General features: G+C 34.8%; 4 protein-coding genes and 1 pseudogene across 5 annotated transcripts; 4 read left to right on the top strand and 1 right to left on the bottom strand.

Annotated features, from left to right (window-relative positions):
• Window positions 1-1,049: 1,049 nt before the first annotated feature.
• On the bottom strand, window positions 1,050-6,977 carry LOC105168043 (transcriptional adapter ADA2b). The gene is made up of 14 exons (XM_011087957.3): window positions 6,763-6,977; window positions 6,628-6,681; window positions 6,077-6,132; window positions 5,750-5,928; window positions 5,228-5,293; window positions 4,951-5,076; window positions 4,792-4,867; window positions 4,109-4,157; window positions 3,974-4,032; window positions 3,763-3,831; window positions 3,449-3,671; window positions 2,900-3,110; window positions 1,722-1,976; window positions 1,050-1,509 (listed from the first exon to the last, which is right to left on the bottom strand). The coding sequence occupies exons 2-14, from the start codon at window positions 6,675-6,677 to the stop codon at window positions 1,318-1,320; spliced, it is 1,611 nt and encodes a 536-aa protein (XP_011086259.1). The 5' UTR covers window positions 6,678-6,681; window positions 6,763-6,977; the 3' UTR covers window positions 1,050-1,317.
• Window positions 6,978-9,182: 2,205 nt separating this feature from the next.
• LOC105168042 (premnaspirodiene oxygenase) lies at window positions 9,183-11,015 on the top strand. The gene is given in 3 exon segments (XM_011087956.3): window positions 9,183-9,671; window positions 9,674-10,164; window positions 10,249-11,015. Coding segments are annotated over 3 exon segments (1,503 nt in total). The 5' UTR covers window positions 9,183-9,271; the 3' UTR covers window positions 10,861-11,015.
• Window positions 11,016-13,661: 2,646 nt separating this feature from the next.
• Window positions 13,662-14,592, top strand: LOC148787276 (premnaspirodiene oxygenase-like). The gene is made up of 2 exons (XM_088883325.1): window positions 13,662-14,354; window positions 14,455-14,592. The coding sequence occupies exons 1-2, from the start codon at window positions 13,677-13,679 to the stop codon at window positions 14,482-14,484; spliced, it is 708 nt and encodes a 235-aa protein (XP_088739451.1). The 5' UTR covers window positions 13,662-13,676; the 3' UTR covers window positions 14,485-14,592.
• LOC105168609 (premnaspirodiene oxygenase) lies at window positions 14,502-15,032 on the top strand. The gene has a single exon (XM_011088745.3). The coding sequence runs from the start codon at window positions 14,502-14,504 to the stop codon at window positions 15,030-15,032; it is 531 nt and encodes a 176-aa protein (XP_011087047.2).
• A 307-nt stretch (window positions 15,033-15,339) lies between these two features.
• LOC105168041 (uncharacterized) lies at window positions 15,340-17,582 on the top strand (annotated as a pseudogene). The gene is made up of 5 exons (XR_016066749.1): window positions 15,340-16,119; window positions 16,217-16,435; window positions 16,813-16,900; window positions 17,019-17,127; window positions 17,259-17,582. The product of XR_016066749.1 is annotated as an uncharacterized LOC105168041 (transcript).
• The last annotated feature ends 259 nt before the right edge of the window (window positions 17,583-17,841 follow it).

Here is a 17,841-nt window from a genome sequence, read left to right as displayed (position 1 = left end):
TCAACTTCTGGTGAAGAAGGCAAAACGAAACGCTTCGCTTCTCAGAAACCAATATAATACGCAAAAACAAGAAAATAACAGACGAAGCAGGAGTTTTTGGAAAAGATTGATTCTTGATCATACAAGAAGACAAACCAGAAACTTGAGAATCAAAAGAAGAAACCCTTTGATATGAGGATTTAGAGAGTGGAAGTGACTGCTCGTCGTGCTGAAGAAGTGAATGCCAAAGCCATGCAAAAGGGAAGCAAAAGCTGAGCGGTTTCGATAATTCTAGTTATAAATTCGTTATAGTTAGTTGAATAATCTGTATAATAATTAATATAGGAATAATTGCACTGGCTTTCTTGAGATTCTATGGAATTATACTTAAACTTATGTAGTTTGAAAAATTATTTTTATTACTTTTAATATTTATTTTCCTCTAACAAATTAATTTATTCGTTAACCAGTTGAAAATTTAAATAACTTAACAAATAAATTTATCCGTTAACCAATTGCTTAAATAACTTTTTATGAAAATCTTTTGTTTAAAAGTGATCACATAACTGACACATGATATTTTTTAAAGAGCAAGACAGTCAAATTTGTGAAAAATAAAATGTCGAATTCAACCATCTTGTCCGTAAAGGATGTCATGCGTCAGTGATCATTTTCTGATGAAAAGCGAATTGAGATGGAATGTGCAACGTTGGTATGGTAAAGTGTAATAAAACTTAAAACAAAATATAAATATAAAAAATAGATCGAATAGTTTTCCCTCTTTTTTTTTTAATCAAATTATATTTAAGATTTTCTTTAGATGAAGATTTTAGAGGGTAAGCTGTCAATTTTTAAATTTGTAATGCGGTAAAAAATTAATTATAACAACTCCAGCAGGAGATGCTTGTAATTAATTTTGAATAGTAATTTCCACCTCGTTTAAAAGCTATATAATTATTTTTTATTTGAAGGAATTTTCCTTGACAACGAAAAAGTATTTGTAATTATGACAAATTTCAAAAAAGATAGCTGTGATTTACTAAAAATTAATAACTTAACTAAGACTATACTAAAGTAAAGTAGGAATTCTATAATTCATCAAAACTTATAGAATCACAAGAGTCTAGATCATATATATACAGACCAAGAAAATACAGAGACTTAATCTAAGAAGGAGATATAATTTACTGGAAACAAATCAATAAATTCCAACTGAATTAAATGATTAGTGTAGGTATCCTAAATAAGGTAGGGAACACACAAGGGTGCTCCAAGTTCATCAAGTGCCACATTTGCAGAACCCGAATGTGGATGTGGAGTATGTTTTTGTTGGCGCATTCATGATTGAACAATCCCCTTCTTCACAAGCATATCATAAACTTTGTCAATTTTGGCTGCCTCAATTTGGAACAAGGAATGGGCATCAGATTTCTTAGTGATGTTGCCGATCATAATTTGGGTCGTCATGTCCTCCTGCATTTTCAGATAATGTTGTGGAGCTAACCTGATCTCACGACAAAGTTGTTTCTCCTGTCAAAAGCATGCAATATATAGATTAGCTGTCTAAATGAGACCCTCGAAACCATCATGTACAGTGGTTTGCATAGTTCTTTGGAAGAATAAAAGTCCCCAACTTCTATATACCACATCAAAGTATTCACTTTACGAAAATAAGCAAGCTTCCGCTTCATCTATACGAACAGCTGCTTTGCAATAGCAGCAAACAAGAACTGGATACTTACAGATTCAGACAGTAAATTTGCAGCAGAAATTGTAACAAAATCCAAATCAGTTGATGAGTTGGCTTGGCCTGCAGATGTTGTAGTTGAGTATGTACCAAATGAATCTGAAGAAACTGGTACACTCAGACTTTCCTGGCTGCTTGGACCAGCCTGAGAATTTTCCTTCCGATGATCACCGTCTTCAGTTTCCCTCTTCTTCTGTTCAAAATATCTATCAGCTTCAGCAGCTGAACGACAACCAGCGGCTCTTGCCTCCTGATTATTCATTTTCAAAAGTTTACATATAGAAGATTCACAAAATTGAGATGTATCAAGTCATGACTGGCTCCCTATAATACATGGACACTCCGAAAAATTACCCGATGCAATGTCGGACACGGACATGGCTCGGACACGTGATCAAATTAAAAAAGAAAAAAGAAAAAGAAAAGGACATTGCATCAGACACGCCTGTTCGACACATTTTGGACACGTTTTGAATTTTTTTTATAATTTCAATAAATTTTGGGCTATTTTTTTTTTTAAAAAAAGAATTTTGAGCTTAATAAAAAATAAAAAAAATTAACTCACTTCTTTCAAACTGAAAGTTTTGAGAAGAAATTTAATAAACTGATTATGTATATTTTTGAAGCCACAATTGGTTAAAAATATAGATGTAAGACATGCTTATTTTTTATTTTATCTTGATATGTTCATATTGCATATTTTAATCTTATGAGAAATTGAAAATATATATAATAAAAATATATATTATATACAACCGTAACAGTGCCGTGTCGTGCCTTAATTTTTCTACATTTTCCGTGTCGTCCTGTCCATGTCCCCCCCGTCTATGTCCATACATTATAGATGGCTCCTAAATTGCCAGCTAAATTTCTATTTTTGTCTTCCAGATCCAAACTGCACACTATTCTTAATGGTACATAGTCATGAACTTATTGAGAAGGAAAAAAAAGGGACAATGCTTCAGATCAACTTTGGAAATGACAAATTATAATTTTGTATGAATAAGAGTCACAGTCCTGTGTCAACATTTAACTATGTCCACCGAAAATGTCTAGTTTGTTCACTTGCTAAATTATGAATCCTGAAGTAAACCCATAATAAGACGGATTATAAGTTTTTATGTTCTTTAAAAGCATTCTCATGGAGTAATAGAAGCTAAGGGCGCAGCATACCTTAAGTTCTCGAATCCGCTTTAGAATCCTATATTCTGATACAACAGTTTTCAGTAGCTCTTCGTGGTCCTCCTTGGAATGCAAGCGCATGAAGACATCATAACGTCTGCATAATTGCTTCTCTTCTGGGCTTAAGTCCTTCTCAAATGGACTAGGATGGAGTAAATTTCTCTCTAGAATAAAATTCTTCCTCCGTTGTCTCTCATCAAGTCTGTCAACATAAATATTAATCACAGTAATAAAATAAATTTAACAACAAACAAAATATTGGAGAGCAGATAAACAATTTAGCAACATGATCTCCTTATGACTGATACATGCTAAGTACCAGCTTTTGCAAACTTAAGATAACTTTTATACTCGCATTGCTTTGATGGGGGTTGTTGTGCATAATACTTTTGGTTGCATTAGCACCTACAGGAATAGAACTGAGCGGCCTTCTACAATGTGTCTGATGAACATGTTTAATTGGGTTTTTCTTCCTTCAAATTTCCTTTTCACAAATTTCAGTCCCTAAATAGCACACGAGGGAGTATATTCAGAAGATACCTCTTTGAATATATCCGAAGTACTCTCAGTTTTATTTCACGCTCCTCTTCAGTATCAGTTTCCTTGAATTCCATATCAGCGAGCAACTGCTCGGCATCATTATCATATTCAGGATCAAATTCTTGTCTTTTCGGGTTATAACCACTTGAATCCACCAAAGATGGGCCCTCAACCTTTGCTGATTTTGGCTTGTTTCCCCCAAAACTCCGCCCTGACATATGATCTGAAGAAAAAATTATTGCTTAAAAAGTGACCAATTATTAGCAGTAGTTTAACAACTCAAAGCTCACAGAATAACTAAGCAAGTTGCCCACCCTCCATTTTTAGATCGCCCTGATCCTTGGCATGGGCCATGTTGGATGCCTTTTTATTACCTTTAGCTCCTGCAAGATTTTTGCTTTAGAATGGTTCCAGTATATCTTTCAGTTTCAGAAGGGTATACAGTATACAGTTAATAAACATTAGTTCAGATCACATCAGCAGCGCATTCAGCATAGCTGCTAACCAGAATGTAATTCTTATTACCTGCAACAGAGGTGGAAGGCAAACGACCTGAAGAACCAGTTTTGTACGAATCTTCAACCCTAAAAGCAAGAATCTGTAAGTTTCAAATACGTTTAAAGATAGCATATGAGTATTTATAAGGAAACTATTACATACTTGACTCTTGAGGGAGAAAATGGAGATTCCTCCTTTAGTTGTATTTCCCCTGGCAAAGAAAGCCAAGTTACTTGGATAATATTGTGAAAAAGTACTCACATATCATGCAGCATGCCAAAACTCTATAACTTAGAGCAACAGAGAAAATACTGAACTGTTTCAGATTATATAGTGGAACATAACCTTACATGATATTTCTCTCAAATAGGAAACAAATTTCCTCAATTCTTTATAAGTTAAAAAAGTGGTGATCAATTAACAAAACCAGGTGAACACCATGAATAAAAAGGGGTGGTTAAGTTCCTCATATCATTATTAATTCACATCCAGAAAACATCTTATTACTAAGAGAAAATCAAACAGCATAAGTCTAAAATCTCAACAATTGTGAGACAAGAAACGCGCACATATCAGTAGGTCCAAAATCAGTTTAAGCCAAATGTCATGCACGTGCCCTTTTGAACAAAAGAATTAGTTGAATGCACCCCTCAGGTTTGCTTAAAAGGGATTATAACATTTAAGACATGAAAACGAATAAAGTTCTTAAATTCACAATATACAATACTACTCTATCTTAATAAAGTAACTGTAAATGCAATCCACACCAGAATTGACCAATACATAACAGAGAGAAGATAGAGAGGATAAAAAGGCAGGAGAAGCAGAGGACAATTACCACAAACCTTTTTTGTCCTCAAAATGCTCTTTAGCCATCGCAAGGAGTTCCTTTCTGTTTTTACCAACAACATGTGTCATATCCTGAGAAAGAAAATGTATTTCACGAGACTTTCCGACAAAAATACAACCCTGAAAGTAGCTAACTTTTCTGCCAGAAGTCATACCGGAAGAGGGAAGTAAGGAGAATTGAGGTAAGCATTCCTATAATGTTCAATGCACACTTCCTTTGTTTTGGTCCCAACATGCTCAGCAACTTCAGCCCAGTTCCCCATGCCATACATTTCAATCCCCTGCGAGTATGATATTTGATGAGGCAGATAACAGGATAAGACTTCTGCTAGTATGATATTTGATGAGGCAGATAACAAGATAAGACTTCCAGATAATTTATGAGTTACAGATCAATGATCCAACGAAAACTGAAAGGAGATTACAGATCACCTCCAAAAGTAACATTTCTTCATCAGCATTCCATTCTGGACAAATGAGAGGAAATGATAAGATGTCCTGTGCAGATTTCAATTTGAAGATCGTCAGCACTATGAGCAAAGAAACTCATGTTTTCAGTAATAATATATGTGTAAAATCGTTTGGAAAAAATAAATCATAAGCTACCGGGAAAAAAAAAAGAGCACTGGTCACAGAAAAAGATCAGTTCATTATTGATTAAAGATAGACCATTCATTTTTTACCTTTCTCGTGTTATCATTATTGTATAAACTCATCTAGTCAAAATAGAAAAACATTAAAGACCATGGAAAATATGCATTAAGAACAATATACTATATCTTATGCACACCCACTGCAACAATTATCAACATCTACATGTGTCACTCGAAAATCCGAAAGGTCGGCAATCCAAATTTCTAGTCTTCATTTAAATAAAAAAATAGATAGTCAGTTTATTCAGAGACATCTTAGTGAAAAGTAAATTAACTTAAACATCTTCATTCAGGTACTGACCATAACCCGATACGGGTGACCACTTTTGTGTGGATGAACCTCAGCACCTACTGAGAAACACTCTATGCAAAGGTCAAAATCAGAACATACAGCACACTTTATACGAATTCTCCCTGTAATGTCTTTGTTGCAATAGTTGCAATGGTATAATGCCCTTTTCCCATCAGTGGATCCTTGACCTGAGCAATCAAGAGCAAGAGACCAAAAGGTTAAACACATTGGATCAGTGTGCCATTGTGCTATTTTCTTTTTCGATATATCAGAATCCAAGATTAGCTGCATTCGGTCACTAAATCCTAATCCAACTAACAGGGGAATGCAAGTGACCTGCAGTAACAGATTCCAAATTTTCTCCATTTTGTGCACTCTTTTTTCTCCTTGATCTGCCAAAAATATACAAAATATTACTAAGAATGTGTAGAAATATCATGATATGAAAAGCATATAGACATAGTTCTTATCTATTCAGTACGAAAGAAATACAATTTCCAACTTCACTGTAGCACAGAAATGCAAGAACCAGGAGAAAAGGATATCATGATTACATACATTTCCAGAAAAATTGAAACGAATTGATGGGGATTATCCTCAAACTGGGCTATCAAAATTAACATCCTTCCCACATACTAAGAAAGAAATTCTTTACAAATGACAACGCACATTAGAAATTATGGAAAACTCAAAAGTAAAAAAAATAAAAATAAAGAAAATTAAATGTACACATGCATTATCAAACCCTATTAAACAAAACCGATCTCACAGATTTGTACTGATTACCGCTAAAACATCCAGCCACTAAAAACACTAAAGATAATTCTGCCACTTTAACTCGCGCGAAATGCAGGGTACATACGAAGAAAAGCAAGGAAATACTAAACCTTTGACTAGGGTCGTCTTCAGCATGAAAATTTCCACGGGAGCGACCCATTGATCTGCCAAGTAAAGAAAATTCCTGTGTATATCATTACATGATTTACCAAACACAAAATATTATTTTAATCAACTTTGTACACCTGTATAATAAAAGATAACAATTCAGTTTCAGGAATTCTGTAGACAGGAATGTATGGTTTCAAGAACCCTAATTCAGACAAAAAAGGGAAATTAAAAACCCGGATTTTGACTTTCTAATTAAGGCATTTCTCTTTCGAATTTACAAAGATGGATGAAATCAGTGTGCGCCTTTTCCTTCTTTTTTTCACTCTTTCGCTATCTTTTCCTTTTTTCAGGTCTGTTTTTCCTTTTATATTTTGACACCATTGTTTTTTTATTTAAAAAAAAATTGATTCTACTTTCTAAATGTTTTCTTTTATAAAAAAATAGAGATACGTGTATGTTATGTTTTAGTTTTTAATATATTTGACTCTTTATTTTTGCATTAACGTAATATAAAATAAAATAAGGATTCATATTGAATTGTGTATTTCATAAATATACATAAATTCAAGAGATAGTTTGCTGTTTGGTCCAATTTTGCTTCCGTCCAAAATTACCAGAAAAAAAAGATAACAAAATTGCTGAAAAACTACTACATCAAAGCTACTGATGAATACTTTTATAATAAACAAAATATTCTTGTTTTTGTTTGATAAATTTTTTATTAGTAAGGTTTCCAAATTTTTGATATACTGAAATTAATATTAATTCATTTATTTTCTAATACAAAATAAAGAGAAAAATTAAAAATTACAGAAAATAGTCTTTTCTTGTCAATCTGTGAATAAGTGAAATATTTAATAATTTACTCCCCTCCTAATAGAAAAATAATTATTCTTTCCCATCCCTCTTTCCCTTTTATTTTATTTTTTTCTGTCACTCGAATCAAACGAACCCTAATAAACAAAAATGATAAATAAACTGATAGTGAAAATAACAATCACTTATTCCAAATTTATGAAATATCCATATAATATATTGGGAGAGTACATATATGATTAGTCAAAATAATAATTATTTTTTTGTTAAAAAAATACTAATTAATTCCATACATATTTGCGTACACAACACGCAAGTTACATTAAATGCAATATTAATTTGTGATTAAGCATAGGTAGGAGTTAGTAAGTTTATTAGTTGACATTTTTATCCTACAAAATAAAAAAAAATACTAATTAATTTCATAATATTATTTTTATATAATGATGATTTTTATACTATTTTGGTATCTTGTCAAAAATTAAAAATTAAAAGTTAAGCATAATTAGTTTTTTTAATATTTTATTTTTAACCATTGTGTATACTTTTTAAAGAAAAATTATGTTTACCTTAATACGGAAGTTCAAATTATAATCAATACGACAACTAGAGTAATCATATCCTAATCAACAATATACATAAATTATATCTAAACAAAACCTGTTATTGTAGTAGAAACGCAACACCTATTATGCAGTATAATAGTATTTTTTGATGGGGTTCGAACTCATAATTTTTAATGTCATAGTGCCTCAACTTTGTCGATTAAGGTAGACCTCATTGATAAATTGCCAATTTACTTGCTCGCCGGAAACTTTCGAAACTTATTTCCATCTCGTTCAAACTCATCTCATTTTTTCGACAATATATATATATATATATATATACATTAGTGAAATGAACTTTGACATATAATTTGAAATTTTTCTCAAATAAAATAGCAATCCAATTCAAAATATTTAATGAGATGAAATAGAATGACATATATCACACAACCAAATCCTCTCTCTAAATAATCACATTATATTCATTAGGGACGTTTTCTTGAGAAGAACTTAATAGCAAAACAACACGTGGTTTTAATCAATTCGAACTTAAATTGATTTAATTGAATATAAATTAATTAGATGAAAATACAGTACATTTGCAATATGAATGGTGCATAAATAAAAGATAATGACAAATTATATATCAAGTGTATTATATTTATTCGGCGTTCAATCAAACTTGATTTGAATAAAAAAAAAATTAAAAAATTGGTAAACTCAATCGTGATGTATCTGCGCATTAGGTGGAGGAAAATTGCGAGGATATTGAGTTATTAATTGCAATTTTATCCTTTTGGAAAAGAAATGAGTCAATAAAATTGGTAGGTGAGGAAAAAAGAAGAGCTCGTCGTCAACGACATACTTGTTGGATTGATGTATTAAAATTTATAATTATCACTAATTTTATAATATTTTTATTCTTTTCCTACTTTTTAAATTTTTTGCACGCAATGCAACGAAATTCATGCAAAATAAAAAATAAAAATATTATGAATTTAATATATTTTGTTTATAATATTTTAATAAATAAGCCAATATATTGATATTGACAAGTACCCTCTTGATGCACATGGAAAATGAAAAATGTAGGATGAAATAGTGTACTATAATTGTCATGTGATATTAATTTCAGCCGATCAAACCTGATCAGAATAAAAATTTTCCGTATGGAATAGAGCCAATAGCTCCATGAAACTTATCCAATTAGTACACAGACACGAATGTGCTGAAGAAGAGTTGAGAGATTTCAGTATTCCGTGATCCTTATCAGTTTGCCAAAATGGAACTCCAAATCCCCATTTTCCTCATCATTTCCATCATCTTCATACTCTCTCTGCTGAATTTAATCAACAGGTTCCACACCTCCAGAAGTTCCAGGCCGAGGTTGCCTCCAGGGCCCTGGAAGCTCCCTTTGATCGGAAGTCTGCATCACCTGTCGGGCGGCTCACTCCCACAATATGCCCTCAGAAACTTGGCACGGAAATATGGGCCTATTATGCACTTACAGCTCGGTGAGATTTCTGCAGTTGTGATCTCAGCCCCCAGAGTGGCTAAAGAGCTATTAACAGCCCATGATCTTGCCTTCTCGTCACGGCCGAGGCTCCCGTCTCTTGGTATCATTACCTACAACTACCAAAACATAGCCTTGGCTCCCTACGGCGATTACTGGAAACAGATGCGCAGATTTGCTTCTCTGAACTGTTGAGCTCCAAGAATGTGCGCTCGTTTAGCACTATTAGAGACGAAGTGGCAATGAATCTTGTCGAGTCCATCCGTTTACATCCCACGTCGATACCAATAGACTTGACTCAGGTGGCGTTCTCATACGCAAATGATGTGGTGTGCAGAGCAGCATTTGGCATGTCTCATGGGGGCAAAGATGAAGTCCTGCCGCTAATTATTGAGTTGGGAGCTTCTGCTGGAGGTTTTGATGTTGCTGATTTGTTCCCTTCGGTAAAATTCCTTGAGGATGTTACTGGGCTGAAAACAAAATATCTGAAGTTGCACCACAAAATGGATCACGTCTGGAATGTCATCATCGATCAGCACATGGAGAAGCTGAGATTTGGGCAACCTGGTGAAGAGGATCTAGTTGATGTGCTCTTAAGATGCAAACAAAAAGGCAACCTCGAGTTTCCTATAACAATGGATAGCATAAAAGCTACCATTCTGGTAAGAACAGCACACAAGTTCTCTACTCATATTAGACTTGCACTTGAACTGATAATGGCCCCGCCCTCCCCCCACAATCCGCAGGATATGTTTAACGCTGGGACGCACACTTCTGCATCGACTGTTGAATTTGCAATGGCAGAAATGATTAAGCACCCGAAGGTGATGGAGAAAGCACAAGCAGAACTGAGACATGTTTTCAGAGGGAATGACAGGGTTTTTGAATCTGAATTGGAGAAAGTAAGCTATCTGAAGATGGTGATCAGGGAAACTCTGAGGCTCCACCCGCCGGTTCCCTTATTGCTTCCAAGAGAATGCCAGGATTGGCAGAAAGTCTGTGGATATGATATCCCCCCTAAAACCAGAGTCTTAGTAAATGCCCTCGCAATCAATAGAGACCCTGAGTATTGGGACGACGCTGAGGCTTTTGAACCAGAGAGATTTGCTGGAAGCGGCATAGAATTCATCGGAACGAACTTTGAGTTCATACCGTTTGGAGGAGGAAGAAGGATGTGCCCTGGAATATCGTTTGTTTTGGCCACTGTGGAGCTTCTTCTAGCTCAGCTGCTCTACCATTTCAACTGGGAACTCCCTGATGGACTCCAGCCTCAAGATTTGGACATGACTGAGATACTTGGCCTTGCTGCTAAGAGGAAAAATGATCTGTACCTTGTTGCTACATCTCATAAATCGTAATCCTCTTAGTTTTACTCATGCTCAATGTTCAATAATTCTGGTTGGGATTAGCATCTGATGAATATTATTCGTATACTCATATTGCAATGAAAGGATAGTGTAAGTTCGAATTTGATAAACGAAAACTGAGAATAAATTGATAATGAAAGCAACAATCATGTGTATAGTGTTTTTTCTCTTTTTTCGATCAATTTGATGATTACTATCATCTATTACCAATGGGACGGTGTGCTTTTTTGCTAACTGGTTTCATGATATTGCTGAAGAAAATAGAATGGATGCAGAGTTATAGTTTAGAATTTGGGTTAATTACACTCAAACCCCACTTTAAAAATGTTAAATTATAATTTTTTTTTAAAATAAAATTTGAAACTATACACTTCCTCCAAAAATTTTGATTTATAGTTGACCACCTTTCGTTAAGATTTGAATGGAAAATGCTGATATAAACAAAAAAAATTATAATAAATTTTTAATTTTACCCCTCATTTAATATTATTATGTATATTTTTATATTTATCATGGATAAATATAATATATATATATATATATATAGACTGAGGTTAACATCATTATCTTTTTTACTTCATAAGTATATTATTACATGTAAACATTTAACCAGGAATAAAATTTGAAATTTTATGTAATTTTTTTGCTAACTTTCGCATTTTTTGTCCAAATTCTAACAGAAAAGGGGTAAGATGTAAACAATAAATTTTCAGATGAGGTATAAGTATAATTTTAAAATTTTTCAAGAGAAAATATAATTTTATATTTTTGAATGATGTCTAAATATAATTAATTCCTTAAAATTTTATATATTTTAAGACCCCATTTACTTAGGCTGATTGGTCCATAAATCTGTCAAAATCCCGTCCAAAACTCAACTTGAGATACGGGAAGCCCGATTCTAGGTGAGATAAATGGGTGATTGTAATCAAACCTATCTGGGTTGGCTCATCATAACCAGATAAAATTGCTGTCTTCCACCATTAACATTCTTGAAGAGACGACGGCATTTTGAACTTGGGATCGATGTTTTTGAGGAGATGGGAGAAAAGCGTGCGTGTCGGATCCTCCACTGCTACCAATCCATCTCTCTCCCCTTCCTCATTTGCTTATCAAGTATTACCAATAATAAGTCAATCGATGATATATACGAATTTTTACTTGATTTTTTTATATAAATATCAGTAAATCCAGTGGATTTTAATTAATAAACGAACTTATTTATTAGACGAAAGCAAATCTAAGTATATTAAATATAATTTTTTAAATTATAAAAGGTTTATATGTATATAATTTTTCAAATCATAAAAGGTTAATATGTAATTACACCAAACTTTAGGGAGGAGAATGGAATTATCCCTTTTAAAAACAACCAAAATATCACATTGCTCATTTTATTTTAAAATTATAGAATAATAGATATGTCTCTACTCGTAGTATTATTGAATCTTGTTTGATGAAGACTGATGGATAATTTACACTAATTTAAGGACCAAAGGTATATGGGAGTTAGTAATTTAACATGACCTTCATTGCCTACTCATCCAATCAAATCCACATTAGATTTTTTAAGTAGGACCGTCGATGGGTCAGTTTGTTTCTACTAAAAACTTGGGACCCATTTCATTAAGAAATTTTTAGATCCAAATTTTATTGGGTTGAACCTAATTTAATATTTTTAAAATATTAAAGATTATCTTTTAAAAAATAATATTATCATTATTATATAAATATGAAATAATAATATATTGAAATATTTATTTATTTTTACAAATTTATATGTACATGTTTTAGATATTAAAATATTAAAATTGTAAACTTTGTGATACTTATATCGACATTAAAATATTAAAATATTATATCGACACACCAACTGCCCGAAACTTAATAGTCTTTCAAGCCAGGTCGAATAATCACCATATATATAGATTTGTCAAATAAAACTCTCAAGAATAGAAAACCATATATATTTGTCTTATACAATTATCATTTTAATTGAAAACTATATTGAGGTATTTAAATCTAAACAGATATTATTTATTAAAACATTAAATATTAGTTGAATGCATTCTTTGTATAATATAATTCATTGTAAATTATAAAATGATATTACTTGATGAGAAAATTAATAATTTAGTTGTACATATTTTTTGTCTTATACAATTTATTTTTGATTGAAAACTGTATTGAGGTTTTTTAGCTTCGTCCCGTTGCCATCTCTACTAAAAGTTTTGGGATGAAATTGCTAAAACTTCGAAAGATGGTCATAAAGATTTAACTAATTTGGAAAATTAGGAATTTTTCATTGCGTACTTTTGAAAATAAACTGATTATGTGTATTTTATATTTTACTTTGATATTCTTTTCATATTATATATATTAATTTTGTAAAAATTATAGAATATATATAACAAAAAGATATTATATATAATTGTATGAGTGCTGAATGATGTACTAATTTTAAAAAAAAATTGTGTCGTTGTATTCTTGTTTGTGCAAGTGCACGACAGGCTCCCATTAATATTAGCCGACATGTTCACAGACCTAATATACAAAAGAAGAGTTGAAAGCAAACCTGTGATCATTCTCAGTTTGCCAAAATGGAACTGGCAATCCCATCTTTCCTCATCATCTCCCTCATCTTAATTGTCCCTTTGCTGAACTTAATCATCAGGTTCCGTATTTCCAGGCCAAAGTTGCCTCCAGGGCCCTGGAAGCTCCCTCTTATCGGAAGTCTGCATCACCTGTCGGGCGGCTCAGGCCCACACTATGCCCTCAGAAACTTGGCACGGAAATATGGGCCTATCATGCACTTACAGCTCGGTGAGATTTCTGCAGTTGTGATCTCAGCCCCCAGAGTGGCTAAAGAGCTATTAACAACGCATGATCTTGCCTTCTCATCCCGGGCGAGGCTCCCGTCTCTTGCTATCATTACCTACAACTACCAAGACATGGTCATGGCTCCCTACGGCGATTACTGGAAACAGATGCGTAGGATTTGCTTCTCTGAACTGCTGAGCTCCAAGAATGTGCGCTCGTTTAGCACTATTAGAGACGAGGAGGCAGTGAATCTCGTTGAGTCCATCCGTTCACATCCCTCGTTGATGCCAATGGACTTGGCTCAGAAGGTCTTATCATACACTAATGACGTGCTCTGTAGAGCAGCATTTGGCAAGTCTCGTGGGGGCAAAGATGAATTCCTACCGCTAATTATTGAGTTTGGAACTTCTTCTGGAGGCTTTGACGTTGCTGATTTGTTTCCTTCGATAACGTTCCTTCCAGCGGTTACTGGGTTGAGGACCAAACTTATGAAGCTGCACCACAAACTTGATCAGGTCTTGAACGTCATCATCGATGAGCATATGGAGAGGCTGAGATTCGGGCAACATGCTGAGGAAGATATTGTTGATGTGCTCTTAAGATTCAAAGAAAAGGGCAACCTCGAGTTTCCTATAACATTGGATAACATAAAAGCTATCACTCTGGTCAGTACATTAGTTCACCCCTCATATCAGACTTAACTTGAACTGGTAACTAATCCTAAACCACAGGATATGTTTATTGCTGGGACGCACACCACTGCAGCCACTGTTGAATTTGCAATGGTGCAAATGATTAAACACGCGAACGTGATGGAGAAAGCACAATCAGAATTGAGGCATGTTTTCAGAGGCAAAGAGAGAATTCTTGAGTCCGACTTGGAGAAAGTAAGCTATCTGAAGATGGTGATCAAAGAAACTCTGAGGCTCAACCCCCCCGTTCCCTTATTGCTTCCAAGAGACTGCAAGGATTGGCAGAAAGTCTATGGATATGATATTCCCCCTAAAACCAAAGTCGTACTGAATGTCCTGGCAATCAATAGAGATCCTGAGTATTGGGTCAACGCTGAGGCTTTTGAACCAGAAAGATTTGCTGAAAGCAGCATAGAATTCATCGGGACAAACTTTGAGTTCATACCGTTTGGAGGAGGAAGAAGGATGTGCCCTGGAATATCTTTTGGTTTGGCCAGTGTGGAGCTTCTTCTGGCTCAGCTGCTCTACCACTTCAACTGGAAACTCCCTGATGGATTGATGCCTCAAGATTTGGACATGACTGAGATACTCGGCCTTGCTGCTAAGATGAAAAACAATTTGTCCCTTCTTGTTACTTCCTATAAGTCATAATCCTCTTTGTTAGTCACTGTTACTCATGTATAATGTTCAATAATTCTTTTGGCCTGGAGATTAGCAGTTCCTCAGTTCTGCATCATACAAAAATGTCAATCTGTATGACTCTGCCCAATAAATTTCACCGTTTTGTTCATTGTGGGTTGCGGTTTATATTTTGTTCAAAAGCAAAGAGGATGCATGTTTATATGAGAGATAACATTTCTCAATAAAAACAAATTTTTGGTTGTCTGGATTTAGTTTGACAAGAATCTTGCTGTAATGAGCTGTCATGGTAGTTAGTAGTGTCTAATTGACAATTCTATCCGCACCTATAGTAGTAAGAAACGCCGCAGTCAGATGACCCTTCCAAAACCAAAACCCCGCCTTCGCACAGGTCATTTCGTCCTCACAGTCCCCTGAATGTTGACATTCGACCGCCCTGACACAAAAATTTTGAATTCAAACAGAGATAGCACCTCCGGTAGTTGCAGTAATTCTCGGGCTCAAATCCAACACATCTCTCTTTCTCGTACAAACAAATAAACAATCAGCAAATCTTCCAATTTCAGAATTTCATAATTTTAAGTCCTCGGAATAAAATCTCAAGAACGAGAAATGGCTTCAGTCAAGCCTGCAACTCGCTACACCAACAGCCTGAACAGCTCCACGAAATCCGATCCTTCCTCGTCCACTAAATTACCCTCTTCACGGGCCCTCACCAAGAAAAATGATTCCACCAACATTAATTTCAGTTCCATGGTCAAGAAATTGGTCCATAACAACAAGAAGGCCAAGAATCTCAACAAGGAGGCCAAATTCGTTTTGGCGGCCGACTTTCTGGCTAAGGATTTGAAGAAGAATGTGAAAAAGGGTACCGGATTAAGTGGGCTGCACAAGAAGCTGTTTAAGGGGTCGACGGGATCTTCAAGCAGGGGCAAAAAGAGGAGAGGAGAGTACGAAGAAGGCGTTAACTGAGGTCAGAGGGAATACGAGGACTCTGGCTATGGTGCTGAGGAGTGAGAGGGAGCTTTTGAGTATGAACAAAGAACAGGAGGAGCAGATTGCTGAACTTAAGCTGTTAGTAGAGGAGAAGAACAGAGAGGTAAATGGATTTCTTGTGTTGTTGGGTGGATTTTGTTTAGTCAAGATTTCTGGTGAAGTATTAATTTGGGTTTTACTGATAATTGTACAATATTTAGGTTGAAAAGCTGAAAGATTTGTGCTTGAAGCAAAGGGAAGAAATAAAATGTCTGAAAAGTGCCGTATTCTTCCCTGATGTGATAAATTCACGCCTTCAAGAGCTTGTGGAGAAGCAAGGTTCAGAACTGAAACAGGCAAAGCAACTTATTCCTAGTCCTCAGAGGCAGGTCACTTCTCTTACAGGACAATTACGATGTCTTGCTGAGGATCTTGCCGAGGTAGCATTCGATCTCTAGTTCAAATGAATGCATCATATCCAAGCATGGATTTCCCATTGGAAAAGGAAAAATGTAGACAATCTTCATGAGGGTCTATTAGGAAATAGAGGACCATCTTGTATCTTACAAATCTTATGTCATTCTATCAGCCTCATAAATGTGGAAATGCGAATGTTAGTAAATGGGACTAGTAATTGTTACTTCTCAGATAATGTTCAGTACCTTCTGATGACATATGTGAACAACAGGAAACATTCTTTATTAACTGTTCACGAACTCCACGAGCTGTTAAACTAAACTTTGTTCACTGTCTGTATATTCATGGATACCCTATTTATATATGGATCAATCTCCACCTCAATGCTTTTTGTTCGCAGGTGAAGGCCAACAAATATGCAGGATGACGGTCATTTCAGCTCCCCAAGGACACCATCATATGATCAAGAGGATGGAGCTAATCCACCGGTAACAAAAAGAATGCAGTTCTCTTCCTAAATTGTTTTTGAGTATAGGTTTGGTGTGACATTAGCCAACATACTTCAGCAGTAAATTTGCAAGTTAAGTACTGTCCTTTATTGAACAGTTTGATCAGGAATTCAGCCTAGGGGATAACAGAATCCCTGAGAGCCCAGATGACCCTGAAAGATCTGAATCCCTGCCTTACCCCTTATTACGCAAAGACAAAATCCAAGGTAGTCATCTACCTGATCCTATGACAATCCCTTGCATTCACTACTTACACTGAGATCGTGAACATACTAACTCCGAGTCTGATTGTTTAGGAATTTGACTGTTATGATTCCCCTGATGGATTGTATGGAAGCACTCTGGAATCATTCCATACAATCCATCATCTTATGATACTGAGTTTAATGCCTGTGGCGGCTGTGGAGCAAAGCTCTTGAAAAGCTCTGATTGTCGCCAATCTTCCACGGCAGGAAATGGTCGCAGGTCTGATGAAAACAAGTGCAGTATGGGAGAAAAATGCATCATACACTTAGTTATAGACATTAAAATCTGGGGAGATCTTCTGAGGCATTTACTTGGAACATTTTGGTTGGTAGCTGTATATCGTAAGATGTCTTGGGCCTCTATTAGAAGGGGATTTTGGAATGTATCTCGACTATTGTATGATATAAGCATATGAACTATGCAGTTGCATAATTACTGCTTTTGCAAGAGCAGTTTGATGTCCGTTCAGTTTCTTGCATTTGAAATGTCTGCATCTACCCTGAGATTAAAGTGTTGGCAAGTCTCTTATTTTACGAGAAGTTCGTCGGCCACAAGAATTGCATTCCATAAATTGTTCAAATTTAGTACTAAAGTGAAGATAGGTAGAGCTGAACTTCTTGTCCAATAATACCAAAAACCAATGGAACATTCCTTTTCATTTCTTTTTTCTTTTT

The sequence above is a fragment of the Sesamum indicum genome, linkage group LG8 (assembly GCF_026168435.1).
Source record: "Sesamum indicum cultivar Baizhima isolate 11 linkage group LG8, ASM2616843v1, whole genome shotgun sequence".
NCBI classification, from domain to species: domain Eukaryota; kingdom Viridiplantae; phylum Streptophyta; class Magnoliopsida; order Lamiales; family Pedaliaceae; genus Sesamum; species Sesamum indicum.
This window is presented reverse-complemented; position numbering and strand designations above follow the sequence as displayed.